Source organism: Anguilla anguilla, chromosome 5, assembly GCF_013347855.1.
Source record: "Anguilla anguilla isolate fAngAng1 chromosome 5, fAngAng1.pri, whole genome shotgun sequence".
NCBI lineage: Eukaryota > Metazoa > Chordata > Actinopteri > Anguilliformes > Anguillidae > Anguilla > Anguilla anguilla.
The window spans coordinates 49,142,363-49,160,906 of NC_049205.1; the positions used below are offsets into that span (position 1 = coordinate 49,142,363).

The 18,544-nt window shown below is 40.5% G+C and overlaps 1 protein-coding gene across 1 annotated transcript; it reads left to right on the forward strand.

Moving 5' to 3' along the window:
• The first annotated feature begins 667 nt into the window (after nt 1-667).
• On the forward strand, nt 668-14,591 carry LOC118226913 (ammonium transporter Rh type C-like). Its single transcript, XM_035416907.1, has 11 exons — nt 668-925; nt 6,867-7,059; nt 8,693-8,843; nt 8,984-9,131; nt 9,245-9,411; nt 9,738-9,875; nt 10,302-10,438; nt 11,331-11,455; nt 11,756-11,829; nt 12,425-12,498; nt 13,701-14,591. The coding sequence occupies exons 1-11, from the start codon at nt 712-714 to the stop codon at nt 13,732-13,734; spliced, it is 1,455 nt and encodes a 484-aa protein (XP_035272798.1). The 5' UTR covers nt 668-711; the 3' UTR covers nt 13,735-14,591.
• The last annotated feature ends 3,953 nt before the right edge of the window (nt 14,592-18,544 follow it).

Here is an 18,544-nt window from a genome sequence, read left to right on the forward strand (position 1 = left end):
AGTCACTGAAATGAGTTAAGAATTAAACAGCAGAGCTTTTTAAATATACTAAACCAGTTCAGCATGACTGCACAGCACACAGTGGAGGGGAACTTTATGAGGTCAAGCAATCTTTGCACTGGCACATCTGAAGGTCAAAATCAGGACTCTTACCATTACATCTTCCCATGCTTCTTCATTTTGTATTTTGTTAACATTTTCCACAAATATTTCTCAAATCCCTTCAATTTATTGTCTGCAGTATCCTTGAAAACCCTGTGATGGCATGGGTTTGTTTTAAGTGCCACAATCTTCATGTCATCAACAAGAAAATTAAATACACTTAAATTGAATTGTGGTAATTCAGTGAGACCACTAGTTTATACTCACTGAAAACTTACTCTTATCATCTTCACTATGAAATTGCATGTCTATACCTTGGTACTTTTTACAGCATCCAAATCTTATGGCACACATGAATACATTTTTTTTTTTTTAAAAGGAAAAAGTGATTCAAATGCACAGCATGTGCTTCCTTGTTCCCTGAAAGCCAGGTGATATAACAGGTAGAGCATGTGTGAGGAGGAGGAGTGTCCTGCAGGACCACTCAGATGAGCTGAGAGACACACCTCCATACATGTCTATAAAAGTCTCAGAAAATGCAATAGGGTTTAGACTTCTGAAGATCTTCCTTTCTGACGGGACCAGGTTAGACCATCACCCGAGAGAATCATGGGGAACTGTTGTGACATGTTTGTGCAACAAAAAAATACCAACCTTCGGCTAAGGCTCCCCGCAGTCGCCTTTGTATGGGAAATAGCCATGATCATCCTTTTCGGTGTGTTCATCCGTTACAACGAGGAGGCTGATACACACTGGGTTGAGTTCAAAAAGGTGCACAACATAACATCGGACTCTGAGAATGACTTCTACTTCAGATACCCGAGTAAGTTAATCGCATTGCAAGGATAACTCAACTTCTCCTGTGCTAATGTTATTTTGTCTTTTGCCTGTTATATGATGAAGCTGACCAAGTCATTGATCCCATTGAGATGTAGAAGATATTTTACAAAGCAGACCTGAACAAGAGGCACTATGAATAAAAAAAATAAACATAAATGATACAATAGACATCAATGATGCACAGTACAAACCATATTTAAAAACAATGGTTCATGGTGTGAAGGTATGTTAAGTCAGCTCTAAAAGAACAGATTTTTTTTTGGGAATACATATTATTATTATTATATGACATGTGGAATGATATTCAATATAAAAGTATACTTAGTAAAAAAAACACAGGCATAGTTTGATTTATAAACATTAAAGAGCATGAGATTACGATCTTATTGGATCATAATTAAGAATACCATTCTTGAGGCTGTGCGTGATAGTTTTTAGGGCAGAAAAATCTACATATCCATCTTTTAATGAGTGTTGGCAGCAAGTGTACAGGATTTTTCACTTTTAATTATTATTATTTTTTATTACAAATTTGATATAATTGCAATCTGCAGCTTTATATTTCTGAAATATGTACTTTTTCTCTTATGAAATCATGGTTATCATAATTCCACTTCCTATCCAAGTTTGTAACAAGTTGTGATTGCTATTTATCAATCTGTCGGGTGCTATTTCCCATCAGTGGCTGGTTTAGGATTTCATGCTTGGGCTGGCACATGGCTGGCAGGGCATGTGCAGAACTTTAGGATAGGGCTTAATACTATAGTTGATACTTAGACTATATAAATTATCCTTACTCCACAGCTTGAAACTGTGCCCTGCATAAGATATAACAAATAACCACAATGCCAATATTTATCAGTGGCCAAAATGCATTCACCCAGATTCCAACTACTTTTAAGTTTTTAAGAAGTACAGGGAAAAAGACAACATCCTGGGCCATACATACAAAAACAAGGATGTTCTGCCTGTAGGAAAAATGAGCAACAACACAAATGTAAATTAACACTGTGCAAGATGAAGAATGTCATGCCATAAAAGACTAAACATAGCTGAAGTGCAGGTGTTGAGACTATAGTCATTCAAATTCATAGCTGATATATAGAGGACTGCACCATGAAGCATGAAACAGTTAGTCATTATAGATCATACAGCCTTGTAAGAACAGTGCAATGCTGGCATAGGTCTGTCTTTCATTAGAAAGCTGAAGCATACCAACAATTCAGTGTGCAAAATTTAAATAGGAGATATTCTACTGTATATCCATGTCAAGGCTTTTAAGCTATTAACGCTAACATTGTAGCTGTTTTTGAAGTTCAAAATCTAACACACAATCAGAAGACACTCAAATCCCCTAAAATGATTTGACTGCAGTATTCTTGAAATCCTCCCTGCATGAAATCCATCCCTCCATCTGTAGCCCATCCCTTCTATCTCTTCAATTACATACTACATTGCATAAATTGTGACAATTCCCTTTAAGTAAATGGACTGCATTTATATAGCGCTTTTATCCAAAGCGCTTTATAATTGATGCCTCTCATTCGCCAGAGCAGTTAGGGGTTAGGGGTTAGGTGTCTTGCTCAAGGACACTTCGACATGCCCAGGGTGGGGTTTGAACCGGCAACCCTCCGACTGCCAGACAATCGGTCTTACCTCCTGAGCTATGTCGCCCCTTTAAGTAAGTAAGACTACATGTTTATTACCACTGGAAGCGTACTACTATTGCCAGTGCTATGTAGGCCTATCTATGTATGCTACAAATGCATAAAACATTTTTAAAAGAAAAAAGTGATTTCAAATATGCAAGCATGGTGCTTTCCTGTAGCATGAAAGCCAGGTGATGTAACAGGTAGCATGAGGTGTCCTTCGGGACCACTCAGATGAGCTGAGAGACACACCTCCATACACGTCTATAAAAGTCTCCACCAAAATTGACCTTCACCTGAGAGAATAATGGGGAACTGTACACAAGGCGTTAAGGACTTCTTTTTGCGACCAAAAAATACCAATGTTCGTCTGAGCCTCCCTGCAGTCACCTTAGTGTGGCAGATAATCATTATCATCCTTTTCGGTGTGTTCGTTCGTTACAATGAGGAGTCCAGTACGCGTTGGGTTGGGTACAAAAGAGCACAGAACATAACAAGTGATGCTGAGAATGACTACTACTACAGATACCCAAGTAAGTTAATCATGTGATCTATTACAGGGATCACGCAATTTTTGTTGCATTGTGTTCATTTTTTGTGCTAACGTAATCTTGTGTTTTGCCTGTTATATGATGATGATGACCTCATAAAAAAATCTCATGGATATATAGAATAAATTTTACTAGGGAGACCTGACCTAGAGGATAACACAGTAAAAAAAAAAACAATTTAACAACAGACGTCAATGATACACAATAAGAAACAAGAATTAAAACAGACTACTGTAGTATTAGATCAGCTGTAAGAACTATTTTTCACAGAGAATATATGATCCCTTTGAACCCATATTGATTCTTAGAATGAAATTAACAGGGATCATTGTATTTATTTGGGGGGTGAACTACTCAGTTGAAAAAACTGTCTTATGAATTGCAAAGTAGTGCTACATCCCACACTCTGAACTAAATCTACAAGTACTGTACATCTGAATTGGTATTTTTCTTTCCCAGATGTGCTGCTAACAGTTCTCCATACTGATTTTGTATCTAATTAACCTTACTAAACCATCTTAATGAATCATAGACACCTTGCAAATATATAGCAAAATCAAACATTGCTATGATGTATTAAATTAATATGCATGCATGCCAATATTTGCCTTTCATTGACGTATAACATAATGCTGCCTTGGGTTTCTATATCATAGAGAACAGAAAGTATTAAGAACAATAGCCCTTTTAAAAGATTTTGTCCCGTTGCCATGACAAAGGGAATGTGATAGACAGGAAAGAAATGGTCAGCATTGCACATTAATATTATAAGTATTGAACAATAAAAAGATTTTAATCCCAATGGTATAAATTACTTATATTTTTTGATACCATAGCTATGAAAATGCAGTATGTTTTGCAGTTAGGAATATTACTCCCCATCCAACTGAACACCTCCCCCTTCTTCCTTTGGAGTCGATGGCCCTTGCTTGATCAACCACAATAGGGTATGAAAGAAACTAGATATCTGAGAAAACCTGTAATTCCAGAATCTGTAACCTTGAAGAAATGAAAGACATTCATGTTATGGGTCCATAAAGTCTTGATTGCACCCAACTGTAATTTCTAAATAATGGTGTCTGTCTGTAGGTCTGCTGACTACAAACTGATGGAGATCTCATCAAATCTTAGGTCATAATCCACCCATAAATGAAAAATATATTGCTACACATAGCAGAGGAACAGTTTATATTTCTCAATGTTTGTGACATCACACATAATCCTCAGGTTTTTGGTTGACAATACTATAAGCCCTTAATAATAGATACGGTTAATTGAGTCACCCGCTCTGCGAGACATGCTATAGATGTTCATTTGCTTGAAAACGTTGGTACAGTGTTTCTGCTAGTGTATTGAGGGAGTGATAGTTTGGGGTACCAGTCTTGAAGTTGAGTGTAATAGATTATAGGGCATAAAAATCTACATATACATATATTAATGATGATTAACACGCACAGTTAAATATCAATGTAAAATGGGAAATGCTCATACAAGTACATTATTAAAATATTTGTCTTGTTTATGGTAGCTAGTGGGCAACATTTTCACATTAATTTTTTTTTCTTTTATCACAGATATAATTGTTATCTGCTGTTTTAAATGAAATATGAAATATGTCAGTTTTCCGTCAAGTTAACGGGGCTATCAAAATCCAACACCAATCCAATTCTGCAATCTTATTAATTTTATCATAGATTTGCTTGCCTCTAGTGTAAGGTTTTTTCCACTTCTAATCCAGGATTGTAACACGCTGTGATGCTATCAACAAAGAGCAGAAGCTTTGCTTTTTTATTTTACTTTTTTATTTTGCAGCCATCACAACCCAGAACGTGACAGGGTGACAGTGCTGCTCAGACAGGGAGAGAGGGATGTTATTTTGGCACTTTGCTTCAGAGAGGAGCGATGTAATCTCATTAATTACCTGTTGACTGATTTACCCAAAGATCCCTTTGACAACCATTTCATACTCATTGATTTGGAAATGCTGCATGTGCTAATCACATCTGTGCTGTCACAAACCACAGAACGTCTAGTCTCTAATACCAACTAAAACTCCATGCAGTACTGATAGTTCCCCTGGCACAGAGTGGCAATTGCTGAGCCTCTTTTCAGCACTGTATTTGACCTGTGGATAAATCTAAGGGTGTGGCAAAAGAATCTGTCCAAACCACAATGAGTTGCTCTTTATTATGTGGTGTCAATGTGACATGATTGATATCAAGTGTCACTTGCTCTTGTTTGGTGACCCCAATTGACTCGTATAAAATATCCCGTCAGGTTGTTTCCCCCGGTAGAAATGCCATATTATTGTTGCAAAGAGATGGATGAAATATCAGTAACTTCTGATAGTAACTTCTCCCAAGTCGGTGAATAGCATGCAATCGCCTCTCAGGAATCCCACACCTTTGTCAGCTCTGAGTGCAAGATACGCATGGAATGATTGTTTTCTAAACAGGACAGGCTATTGATATGGTACCTTGCTGGCTCTTATGAGGTGTTTCTGTATTTAGAGGATGTTATATAATTTGGCATTCAGTACAGTACAGGAAACCATGAATCATTTAAAAGATGTGCTTCTGTAAAAACATACAATACTAAAACCAGGTATTTGGTTTGAGGTGATGCACCTGTCTGTCAACATGTGTAACAGATACTTTACTGAATGAGAGCAGGGAAAATTGAAAAGATGAAGCTGTACAACTCAGGCAGACCTGTATTAAGTCCCAAAGTAAAACTTTTTGTGCTTGCCTATGTAATCACCAACAATGACCACACTGTCTGTAGAGACTCCATGTTGTGAAACTAAAACCAAGAAAATGAGGGTCCATACCTTTGGTATTGTAATTTCTTTTATGATTTTATATGTGTGGATATTTGTGTAAACTGTTTATTGTATTTACTGGCCCAGGTTACAGGATCACAAGGGAATTTTTTTAATGATTCATCTAATCAGCCAGCATGGGAGGTGGTAAACTTGCAAACAAAGCAGTTATTTTCAATCACCCTAAACTCTGCATCCTGGTCCCATATTTCTCCTTAGAAAAACCCAATTTTTTTTAACAAGTAGCAGCAGCTTTATTTGATGCTGTGAATAGCCTACATATAGTCTAAGGTGTCATCTTGACTTGATGATCCCTTAGAAGGGGAGAAACCAAGCCAAATGTGACTAATGGGAATATGCAGGCTTCTCACTATGTTTGTTTTCCTATCTTATGAAATGTAATGTACAGAAAGGCTTCCATCCAACCCAAACACAATGCACCGCCCACAGCTTTGAGGGAAAGAGGGCACACATCATTTGTTGGGGGTGCATTCTAGGAACACATTCTTGCAATTGTATTTATACTGAAGGCATATTCATAAGAGGGGTATTGTTCCTACAGTGAATGACTAAATAAATAAAAGGTTCACTTGAATACTAAACCAATGCAATAAAAGGCAGTAGGCCAAAAATTGGGAGTGCTGCCTGAGGTGAATACTTAGAACTGCAAACCACATGCTCAGGGCCTGCTGTTTGTGTCATGTATGATTTCTTGGTGGTCAAAATAAAATAACAAAATATACAAATTAACAAATGTGCTTCATACTTTCTTTAATTATTTCAAATTTGAGGACAAACGGATACCGTTTTGACCAAATGGAGGCTAGACCCAACAGAATTTATGTTGCTGACCATGAGATTGCCTGCGCAATTCTTCCCTTCACTTACCCCCTCCCTGCACAGGTTTCCAGGACGTGCATGTGATGATCTTTGTGGGTTTCGGCTTCCTCATGACCTTTCTGAAGCGCTACAGCTTCGGTGCCGTGGGCTTCAACTTTCTGGTCGCTGCATTCGGCATTCAGTGGGCTCTGCTGATGCAAGGCTGGTTCCACTCCCTCGACTACACAGACGGGAAGATCAAAATCGGGGTGGAAAAGTAAGCAGCACCGCCATCTTTTGAAAGTCGATTTAATTTTTTGGCCTTCGACAGAATTCAGTCCACAAGCAGGAGACATTTCCAAGGAATGTGTAGCGCTAAGGGGTAGTGTTGTAGTCGAGTCACTACAGTATACTTGAAGTCTGAGTTGAGTCCCAGTTGGGTTTTAGTGCTCCACTCTGGTACAGTTAAAGCTCGCATACAAATAAAAGAATGTCTGAATTGAACAAAACTGAGACAGCTGTCGTAGTTGTTTTCCAAGTGTGTTGTGCAATGTTGTTGTTAGACTAGCATCAGGAGCTCAATTGAATGAGGACAGTTTCGATAAGATTTAGCTAAAACAACAAAGCTGCAGGTTTTAAGCAAATGGCGGCGGCAATTGCAAAAACAAGATGGCCAAATAGCAGTTTGCTAAGAAGAAGTCGAAAAGATCCCGCAGAGTTCCTTGAAAAAGGACTTGTGGACAGATGAGAACAAAATTCACTCGTATGAGAGTGATGGCAAGTGCAAAATGTAGAGGTCAAAAGGAACTGTCTAAGATCCAAAGCACCTCCCCCCTGCATCTCTTAAACATGGTGGTGGGGATGTTGTGGTTTGGGCGTGTATGGCTGCCACAGATACGGCTCATTTGTCTTCATTGATGATGTAACTGCGGATCGCAGTAGCAGAATGAAACTGGTTGCACGGCGCTTCATTCTATAGCAGGACAATGATCCCAAACATAATGGTAAAGCATCAAAGGAGTTTTTCAAAGCCAACAACTGTAAAATTCTTCACTGACCAGTCATTCCCTCGTTATGAATCTAACTGAAGCATATGTGTTTCATATGCTGAAGTGCATTCATAAGTTCAAAAAGGTGCTGTCATTTCTACATGGTGAAACTGAAGTGTATAAAAATACCCTTAAATAAAACCTGAGAATGTACATTTTAACCACATGTGAATTGTGTGATTTTATATATATATATATATATAAATACAAAATCCAATGTCCCAATGTTTGCTGTTAACTGTATATATTGTGCATTTTCTATTATGCCACATAATTTAATATAGTATACATAAATAATGTCAGCTTATAATAAGCATTTATACATGCTACATGAATATGTCCCTGTAAAGTGTCCTGTTTTGCCCACCTACTTCTAGTAGATAGACCTGTGTTTTCTACACTTACAGAGGAGTCGCCACAAAGACATTTTTGAACAGGCACTCCCCTTGTAGTGATGTTATGAAATGGCAGTACAACCAAATACAGTTTAAGGCCAGGGTGCATTGTTAGACAAACATGTTAAGGCTATTGTATCTGCTCACAGTACAGCCATTTTGCTGTAATCTAGCTGTTGTGTGCTGTTTAGAAATCTATGCAAAAAGGAGAGTCAACTTAATCTCGTCTGTCAGGTTTTTCTCTGAAAGGTATTATGTAAGTGCGTATCTCTGTCACTTAACTGTGAGATCCGTTTACTGTAAACATGTTTGTATTTGACTAATAGGATGTGCTTAAAGCACACTATGCATCACACCACAGGAGAGGATGAAAATGAACTTGGGGTGTGCCAGCAGGCTTCCTGCTGGCTGTGTATGATACTTGTTACACTGCCATTCTACAGAGGCTTTTCTTTCTGTTCGCCAGCCTCATCAATGCCGACTTCTGCGTTGCCGGATGCCTGATTGCTTATGGGGCGGTGCTGGGGAAGGTCAGTCCTGTCCAGTTGCTGCTCATGACCCTGTTTGGCGTCACCCTGTTTGCAGTGGAGGAATACATCATTCTTAATCTCATCCATGTAAGTTTTACTATGGCGGTCTTAAAGTGAATTATATGCATTGTGGATCTGTCCAAAGGTTATGTGTTTTAAAAAGAAAGTGTATTTTATGTGTTTATCCTGTGAACATGTATGTTTTTGACCCGCTTTTGTTTCGACAGGCCAAGGATGCTGGTGGCTCCATGGTCATCCACACATTTGGGGGTTACTATGGTCTGTCCGTCTCTTGGGTCCTGTATCGACCCAACTTAGACCAGAGCAAACGCCTGCAGTGTTCAGCCTACCACTCAGATGTGTTCGCCATGGTTGGTGAGTCATCGATGGTCAGAGAATAGTTTAACACTGAACAGAAGAACCGTGAACACACAGCGGTGTGTGCTTTTTCAGAGACTTCTGTATGTAATGAATCCTTCCTTACACAGGTACACTCTTCCTATGGATGTTCTGGCCTAGTTTCAACTCGGCCATCACTGACCACGGGGACGGCCAGCACAGGGCAGCCATTAACACCTACTTGGCTCTGGCCTCCACAGTCCTCACCACCTTTGCCATGTCGAGCCTGTTTGAGAAGAAGGGCAAGCTGGATATGGTACAGCTCAGAAATTCACAACTTCATTCACGACAGTCAAAACTGATTCAGCCCTTCTATTAAATGACAATGTGTGCATCTTGTGCTGTTCTTTTTGACTTTGTGATCCAGACTTGAACAGGCTTGCTGTTTTTCACCTGTTAGGCAACATCAGGCCTAGCAAAAATATGCTACTCAAAGCTAAGCAGAAAGTGAACTTTGCTTTGACTGAAAGGGGAATGGGGGTGTTTCTAAGACAACCAATAGGTTTGTTTGAATCTACCATTTCTGCACAAGGCTGCCTGCATTCTTACTGTGGCTGACTGATATCTACTGCTGTTTTTCAGGTGCACATACAGAATTCAACATTGGCTGGTGGTGTTGCCGTGGGAACAGCCGCGGAGTTCATGCTGACTCCCTACGGTTCCCTGATTGTTGGCTTCTGCTGTGGCATCCTCTCCACGCTTGGCTACATTTTCATCACAGTGAGTCGGAGGTCCTCCATGTTTCCTGAGTCTTCTGGGAGCTCCCCGTTCTCAGTTATCAGATCCTGAGATTGCCAGACTGCCAATCGCATATTATAAATGCATGACTTACACTACATGGATGACTTCATTTTCTCATGTCAGAGGGAGATGTAGAATTTAGCCGTTAATTTATGCAAAGGATTTTTCTTAGAGCAGCACAAGCCTTTCCCTTTGGAAGTTTTTCGACTGCTTTGGTGGTTTTTGTCCCCAAAACTAACCCCCGGAACAACCATTTACAAACTAACTGATGGAACAGTTCCTCCACCCTTGTGATTTGACTAACTTCTGAATTTCACGTGCCACGTATGAATAAATGAGGTGCCACAGATGGTGTAGAGGATCTCTTCATGTTGAGGGGATTAAAAGTCAGTTCTGCCTTTGCAGCCATTCATTGAGAGGAAGCTGAGGATTCAGGACACCTGTGGCATTCACAACTTGCATGCCATGCCAGGCGTCATCGGTGGCATCGTAGGAGCCATTACGGCTGCTGCTGCCAGCAAAGAAGTCTACGGCGAAGAAGGGTGAGTTAAAAACCTTGCCTACCTCCATCCTTGCAATCGAATGATTGTTCATTTCTTCATCATTTGTCATTAAGGAAGGAAACTGTTCTACAGATATTAACCAGTATAACATTATCTACAGACTAGTGATGCTTTGAGAGGCAATGTAACTGTTACTAGTTACTAAAACTAATCTTAAGATGGCCCCTCACTGCGAAGTATTTCGTTCTTACAGTAAATATTTTCTGCTTTTTTGGCACTGTTAATATTGTTTCCTTGGTTTATCCTTCAGTAAAATGCTATGTGTTTCGATGTTTGTTGATTTATTGATTATTGCTGTAATTTATTTAGTCAAGAAGGTGTCCAGGAAGTTTTGTGTCTCACATTTGATACGGATCATTTAGATAGACTGAGATATTAATGATGCCAGTCAAGTTTGTGCAAGGACATCAGTATGCCTCATGCTGGATTCAAACTGGCAATACGGGCAGATCATATGACACCAAACGGTCACTGACCTTTCCTGCCCGTAAATGTCAGTCAGGTGTCAAAAACAAATCCATATTCAGGGGGAGTGAGCATTTACCACCCAATCATATTGGTGCTCTGGCTTCCCAATGTTAACAGAGTACTCCTCCATTTATATAAACATATAAGGAGATAGTTAAATAAGACGACTAATCCTCAGGAGATTGTTCTACTACCAGACACTGTTAATGATGTACATGTTTGACAGCATATGCTGTTCCACAGTGGCTGCAGGTGATTTAAGTGACCTCCCAGTCATGGCACTCATCCTTTTCCATTTATTACTGTGATAATGAGTGATGCCTTGAAGTATCAGTCTTACCGACCTACTCCAAATTGCCATTTTGGGATGCCTGCAGTTGAGCCTGATTGTTACTTTCCCCAGGCTGATCAACACCTTTGACTTTGTGGGGCCGTTCAAAGACCGGACTCCCAGGATTCAGGGGGGGTACCAGGCAGCTGGATTGTGCGTGGCCATTGCCTTCGGGGTTGGAGGAGGAATCCTTGTCGGTGAGTGCGTGTTGTTCAGTTATTTATTTGCTTATTTACAGAAGCTCTTATCCAGAGTGATGAGCAGTAGTGGAGAACATCAATGAGGGCTTGTGAAAGTACTCAAATGGATAGGAAAGATAGAAGTCCTTACCTGTCCAGAAACTTCACCAGTGCCACTGAGATCTGTTCCGCTATTCCAACAGTTATGTGATGGACTTGTTAGATCTGCAGAAGTTGGAAGTTTATATATGCTGTGAGTTCTTTAGGAGAGGTGCATTACGGAAGCTAGAGCTGCTGTTGACTCTGTGATCTCTACAGGTATGATCCTGAAACTGCCCATCTGGGGAGACCCGGCAGACGAGAACTGCTTTAATGATGAAATCTACTGGGAGGTGAGATCGCATTGCAAACAAAAAGAAAACTTCAGGCCATGACAGCATTCATCACTAGGTGGTGCTGTTGGCCTTTCCCAAATGTATTCCCAAAAAGGGTCCCATGAAATGACCATTTGCAATTCATGAGGTGTGTTTTGTAAAAACAAATGAGTGACGGGAGTTGCTAAACCTCTGAGTGAGACCAAAAAAAAAAAGAAAAAACTATGATTCAAGGATATACAGTATTTAAGGAAATCTTTGTCAGGAATTGGCCAATACATTCTTTTGGGAATGCTGCTTAACTATCATCAACTGACTGTGCCTTAAAATGACTGAACGATAGTTATGTGCAACAGCGTGTTCTTTGCCACAAATCTAATCCGTCATCACCTACATATTTGCTGGAAGCCCTTGAGTGAGAAGTCAACCTTTGTAGTTTTTGAAAATGGCATGCAATTTCGTTTTTCAACGTCCTAAAAATTTGACTTCAGACCAATGAATAACAAAGTTTGACTTGAGTTGTGAACCAAATAAAATGTTTTCAGCTGAAAATGTCCTTTTATCAGTATGGAGTTGGAATTAAGGCTCTATAATGCCATTTCTTTCCATATAGGTTCCTGAAGATGAGGAGAGCATTCCTCCTGTTCTTGAATACAACAACCACATAATGAATAAGCACCAGGGCATGTGAGTGGTCTCCTTTGTTTCACTGACCAGCAAAGGGGACATTAGGTTGTGTTATGTAATGCTTTCCTTTAGTGCTTGAAATACTACTCCTACACATGTGACCTTTTCCATTCACCTCACTTGTTGACTGTATGGTATGGTTTAGCTTTCCAGTAAACAGGGGTAAGGGGAAGGAAGGAATATGATGGGTTGAAACATTACTTAGCACATGATAAGCTTAAGATAAAGTGATAAAGTGTGTGTTTGAGGAGTGGTGAGCAATTTCAGGTGTTTCCTATTTTACTGGATGAGATGCAGAGCATGGTGGACATAGTGCAGAAGGGTAGCAGGGTACTTTAGATAATAGTATATGGTGGAGGGCATACCTATCACAAATCCCGTTGGCACACTAAACAATAATATAATAACAAGGCTGTATATGTAAAATGAATGCCTGAATCACTGACAGCCTGTAAGATCGGTGTACTACTGGGTCTCATAAAGTGGACTTTTGTTTCCTGGGGGTGCTATATGTTTTTGGACCACAAGATGGCACAAGCAGCTATGATAATGACAATATGGACTTTAAGTTAAGAGAGCAGTACTCATAGCATGGAAAAGGGCACCACCAAGGGGTCCTGCTGAATGCTGCCCTTAAAAAGGTGGCACTACTGAATCACATGTGAAAACTGGACAGTGCTGAAGCCCTAGAGCCCACCTCCCGTGCCCCCTGCACTGTCGATTTTCTTTGTATGCTGTAAATCCATGTTGCTATCCATCAGAGAAAATATAAGTTATCACAACTTCAAAAACAGAAAATACGTGTCCTAATGGTTGAGGAGACTTACAGGGCCCAATGTGGCCCATGTAGCCATAAATGATTGAGTCTGTGTATCATTTAGTGCTGCTGAATATTCTGGAATCTACCTTTCACCAACCATATCCTATTGCACACTTCCATTTTATTTTTACTACTGTATAGCTGAGTTGTGAAAACATGAACAATGGCTCTTTTTGTAGAAAATTGCACCAAGTTAGTTCTGACCTTGGCTTAAAAAATGTGCCTGTTCATAGTAACAACACTGCAGTTTTACTGTTGATGAGCACAGTGTGTTTCCAGGAAAGGTTAAATCTCCTGTGTGTTTATAGAGGCTTAGAAGCCGCTGGGCTGAGGCTGTAGCTACGAACTTTTCATTTGTAAGTGACGTCTCCACTGCTCACAGGTCTGCATCAAACTTCTCTGTGGAGCAGAGCTAGTGGGGTAGCTGGACCACACCCCCTCTGGCTGGACCACATTGCCTGTGTCCCTCACTGAGAAGAAACGGAAGGACGGACATTATAGAAAGCAAAACAAGTTTTTTTAAATATGTATATATACACACTCATGAGTATGTAAATATGAATATGAATATTTAATATCAATACTGAATTTAAATATAATTCAGGCTGTTGTTTCTACTCACATGCTCTAAATGAAGGTTTTAAAATTATTTTGTAAAATACAATTGTGATAACTTCTAGCACTTTTCGCTTTGTCATTACACACACACACACACACACACACACACACATTCATATTTTTGGAGACTGGGTAACAATTATTGGCTGCAATTAGATATTTTGTATTAATTTCTCATCTTTCTGTATTGATGACCTGAATGGATTTATAGCATCCAACAAATTGAGTATTTACTCTGAGTACTGTGACATTTGTGTGTTTGTTAAGATAATGCATAGTGGTATATATGTGAAATATAACTTATAATTTAAATCCATGGCCAAAGGTGATTTTTAAACATCCCAATAGACTTTATTTAAAATATTATCACATAAATACATGCTCTTATTCCAATATTTCTAATCATTTTGCCCTTATTTGCCAATTGATTTATTATACATTTTAGTGATATATTGTGATAATCAGCCATTTCTTCTTTCCATCTCAACCCAATGGCACTTTTTTGTTGTACGTTTTGTTTTTGTAATTCAAACTCTGTGTTGACATTTGGCATTATGTCTATGCAATGTTAATGTGGAAAAAATAGCAATCTCCCTGTGGACACTTTTATTCATTTGTAAAAAAATAAAATATGTAATATGTTTGTTCAGATTAACTCTGAATCTGCTGTTGTGATATTCCCATTAACTTTATAATGAATGTTGCCTAAATCCACTTTTTTCAAAGGACAGATTCATCTGCTTTGCAAGTTGTCTCCAAATGGCGTTTAGTTAATTACAGCTTTGTACTGTTACATATACCCCTTCGCTCTCCTTAGCCTATCTAGTGTGTCCTGTCTTTCCAGTCCCTCTGTTTATTATTTATTTCTGTGTTCTGATATGAAAACTGCTCCACATTCACCCGGTCCCTTAGCATTTATGCAGTCATTAGATTGCATGACGTCCCTTACGAAAAGCACCCTTATGAGCGTGCGAACGTCACTTCTTCAGCTCTTCTCCTTCCAACCATTCATTCCTCCTGGCCTCTCCTTGTTCTGGAAGAGGTGATTTTGGCATGCCAATAGCCTTGCAGGATGACTAGCATCAAGCCGGATGACTGGCTGTAGCACAGTACCTACCAAACATCACTGTAGTAGAGGACAGTACAACACCATGCCTTAGTATTGTACTGTATGGACTTCATACTGTAATTTGCACTTTTCTACACCCCACTGGTAAATGCAAATTTGTGCTTTTATTTTGGTTTATGTTAGATGGTTGTATGTGACTGATATCTATGACCATTGGTGTAGGAACCGGGTGGGACGTGTCCCCCCCCAATGTTTGTAAAGAATCAAATTTCCCCGCGCCAACAGCAATAAAAGATTACTTAAAAATTATGCGGAAATGTCTGTAACGCCTGTAAACATAACGTGAATTATTGACTCCCCTCTTCACACAGGAGCAATGGTTTACCCCCATGGCCACGAAAAGTTTGAGCTTACGAAAGCACACATGGGATATGTAGTCAACAATTAGAGGTGATTGCTTAAACCGATCATACTATGGACTTCATTTCCCATAACCCTTATAAAAATAAAAATGGCAAGAATACATTTTAGGATAGCACTTGCGGTTTTGCTTGTGTCGAACGTTCTGCGACTGAAACAGCGATATGATTTAGTTTACCCACTAGCATCTGTCCAAAATGTAACCAAGCCAGGCAGTTTTCACGGTCGGGAAAACTTTTATGACAACGTCAGCTAAAGTCAGTGACTCACAGCGGTTGGAAAGGACGGTAACGGTAATCTTGTTTGTGACGTTACCTATCAATATGCCAGCTAACGTCAATGTTAGCTAGCTAGTTGTTAATGAATGAACTGTGATATCTGAGTATGATAAGTAGCTAGCTAGTTAATAGCTGTCGGTACACTATCTGAATGTGATGTTCGCTTAACTCAGAAAACTACCTGGCGATAGCTGCACTCGGTTGCTAAGCATCGAATTAACGTGACTCCCTATGTTGCAGTGTTAGTATTTTAGCCAATGTTTTGTGTAACGTTATGGACACGTCTTGTAAAATCACAAGTTTGTTTTAGCTATCGATATCTCTTTTTAACGTTAGCTCCCCCTCAATATTTAGAACATGTGTATTTGTCCCCCTGAATTTTGTGTTTTCCTTTACATTTCCACCATAAATTGATGCAGAAAATGCTCAAATCGGTGCATAAAAATTCACCAGAATGCAGGAAATGAAGTGTTTGACGCTCAAAATTCCCTGGGGGAGGACCCCCAGACCCCCACTTAATGTCCCCCCCCAATGTTCAAACGAAACCTAGGGCACTGTCTATGACTCATTCCCCTCACTCAGCTTAAGATATGGGGCTTTAAAGCACACAAGAAGTGAACTTAATCTTTAATTTGTTAAAATCAGTTTGAACCCCCCTTTCATGATCTCCCTTCTGTACAAACACTACCAGCCTCCATTTGGCCCGGAACACTCATTTTAATGCGATGCATTATGTGTTACGGTGAAGCTGGTAAACACCAGTGGGCGGTTGAGCTCACATAACCGTGTCTCACTGGTCTAACAAGGTCACCACCTTGTGCTGCTCTGGGACCGCAGTTTGACAAGGGAAGCTGACGCCCATTAAAGCTGTTTGTATAGCCTGTTGATTGGACATGCTGGAGGTCAGAGGTCAGGCCACCTTACACCCTTGTCTCCGCTGGCTGAGATGACCACGGCAGGGGCCTTCAGTGTTTCTCTTTCGAGTCTCTGGAAGGCAGAGGCCACTTCCCAATAGAGCGACTCGTGTTCCTGTCAATGGCCACCTGCAAATATAACTGGTACCTCTCGGCCAATTGATTTTGGGCGTTGAAATGAGATGCGGCTTGCTTGCAGGATCTCTCCTCACAGGAATGTGGGTCTATCCCGTTGTGGTCAAAGAGTAGGATGGGATGGATCTCACAGCAGGACATTGGCTCAGAGGTCAGAGAGTGCACACGGACAAAGAGCTAAGCTATTTTTACAGTTCAGCTCAGTCTTTGCTCTATCAACAATGGCTGGTTTATTTGCTGATGGCGGACTGTATTGTGCTTGCAGAGACAAAGGAAGAAAATGACTGACTGTGGTCAGAGTGGGAGTGTAGCCTGGCTGTCCAAAGTAATTTGCCCCATGTAGTTCACCCCTCGTCGTCCTCTGTCCCAGCATTCTCATGGTAATGGGGGCTGATGGAGGGGCCACATTGAGCAGACAATAGATTGCCATTTCCTGATCAATCACCATGACATTTAATGATCTTTAAATACACGTTAAAGGGGGAATCTTTGTGCCCGCCAACTTCCTGTCCTGTTGGCTGTATCAAATTGCCACTGAAATGCTGTTTATTTATTTTTAGCTTGCTCTTGATTAATGCTGTAAAATAAAAATGTGATATGCGTATGTATTACGTAGCTCTCAATACTTTATTTTTCCTGGACCACTCAGACAAATTGTACACTTGTAAAAATATAGGCTACATTTTATTTATGACAGCAGTTCGTATAATAAATTGCTTGTATGCCTTTTGGTATTCTCCAGTCCTAAAAATAATGCCATCTATTCATTCACATGTGTGCTTAGATTATTTCTCACGGCCTTATGATTGATCAAAAAGTTGTCTTTCTTATGTGCTTTGCCTCTGTTTATTAGGACTGGATATACTGTACATATCCATTAGCTTAGCTTTAGCATCCTGCACTGGCTTTTTTTTGTTTTTTAGAAGAATTCCAGATCTCCTAATCTCACAGGAGGAAAGTCAAACAAGAGAACCATGACCAGGGAAATAGCAGGGCAGCTATCTCAGGTTTAGGGGATTACAAGGTACAAATTAGGTGGACGGCAGGGGGGTGGGCGGATAAGTGATTTTACTGATTTTATATGGCTTTCCCATGGGCGGGAGTGGGGGGAAGGGGGACTGAGAGAGTGAGAGACAGAGCTGGGGTCAAATCCCTTCTTCTGGCTAATCAAACACAGCTGCAGGGGGTGGGGAGGTGGACGGCGTGAGAAGGAGGGGGCCCGAATGTAACAGAGATGTCCCGGCTAATCCCCTTCTCCGAGGAGCGCGGGCAGGCAGGCAGGTGGGCAGGCCTCTGTTATAGCCCGGCCTGAAAAGGACTGCCAGGGGAAAGAGAAGCAAGAGTGGTCCTCACTCAGATCACATAGCGCTCAGACTGTATGTGAGACCACTTGGCCTGCCATTGTCCTTCGCGGCTGGCCCTGTCTAAAAAGCTGTAGAAAGCCTGTAATCAGATTAAAGATTGCCGGGATGAGGGGGGCTTTTTTTGGGAGTTGTGGGGTGGGGGGGGTGGGGGGGGGTTGTGGGTGAGGCGGGGTGGTGGCTGCCCCTCTAATCAGTACCTGCCATTGAAGTGCAGGAGAGGAGCTAAATAACTCCGTGGGGGGCGTCGGTACAGGGCCTCATGGACAAATTGGCCTGTTGTTGATGCTGTAGGGGGGATGGGGCAGATAGCAGAGGAGGTGGGTGTCTTTTATTCCCAATTCTTCTCCTTCCTGACCTTGGGTAATTATATCGCTTTTTGGAGCTGATTGGTTAAGACCATACGGACTCAGAGCTCTGTTATGTATCCT

Bases quoted from the DNA above. Each gene is read 5' to 3' on its own strand.
- LOC118226913 (XM_035416907.1), top strand. From the start codon at position 712: ATGGGGAACTGTTGTGACATGTTTGTGCAACAAAAAAATACCAACCTT. The intron at 926-6,866 runs GTAAGTTAATCG...CTCCCTGCACAG, and splicing joins CTTCTACTTCAGATACCCGA to GTTTCCAGGACGTGCATGTG. The intron at 11,456-11,755 runs GTGAGTGCGTGT...TGATCTCTACAG, and splicing joins TGGAGGAGGAATCCTTGTCG to GTATGATCCTGAAACTGCCC.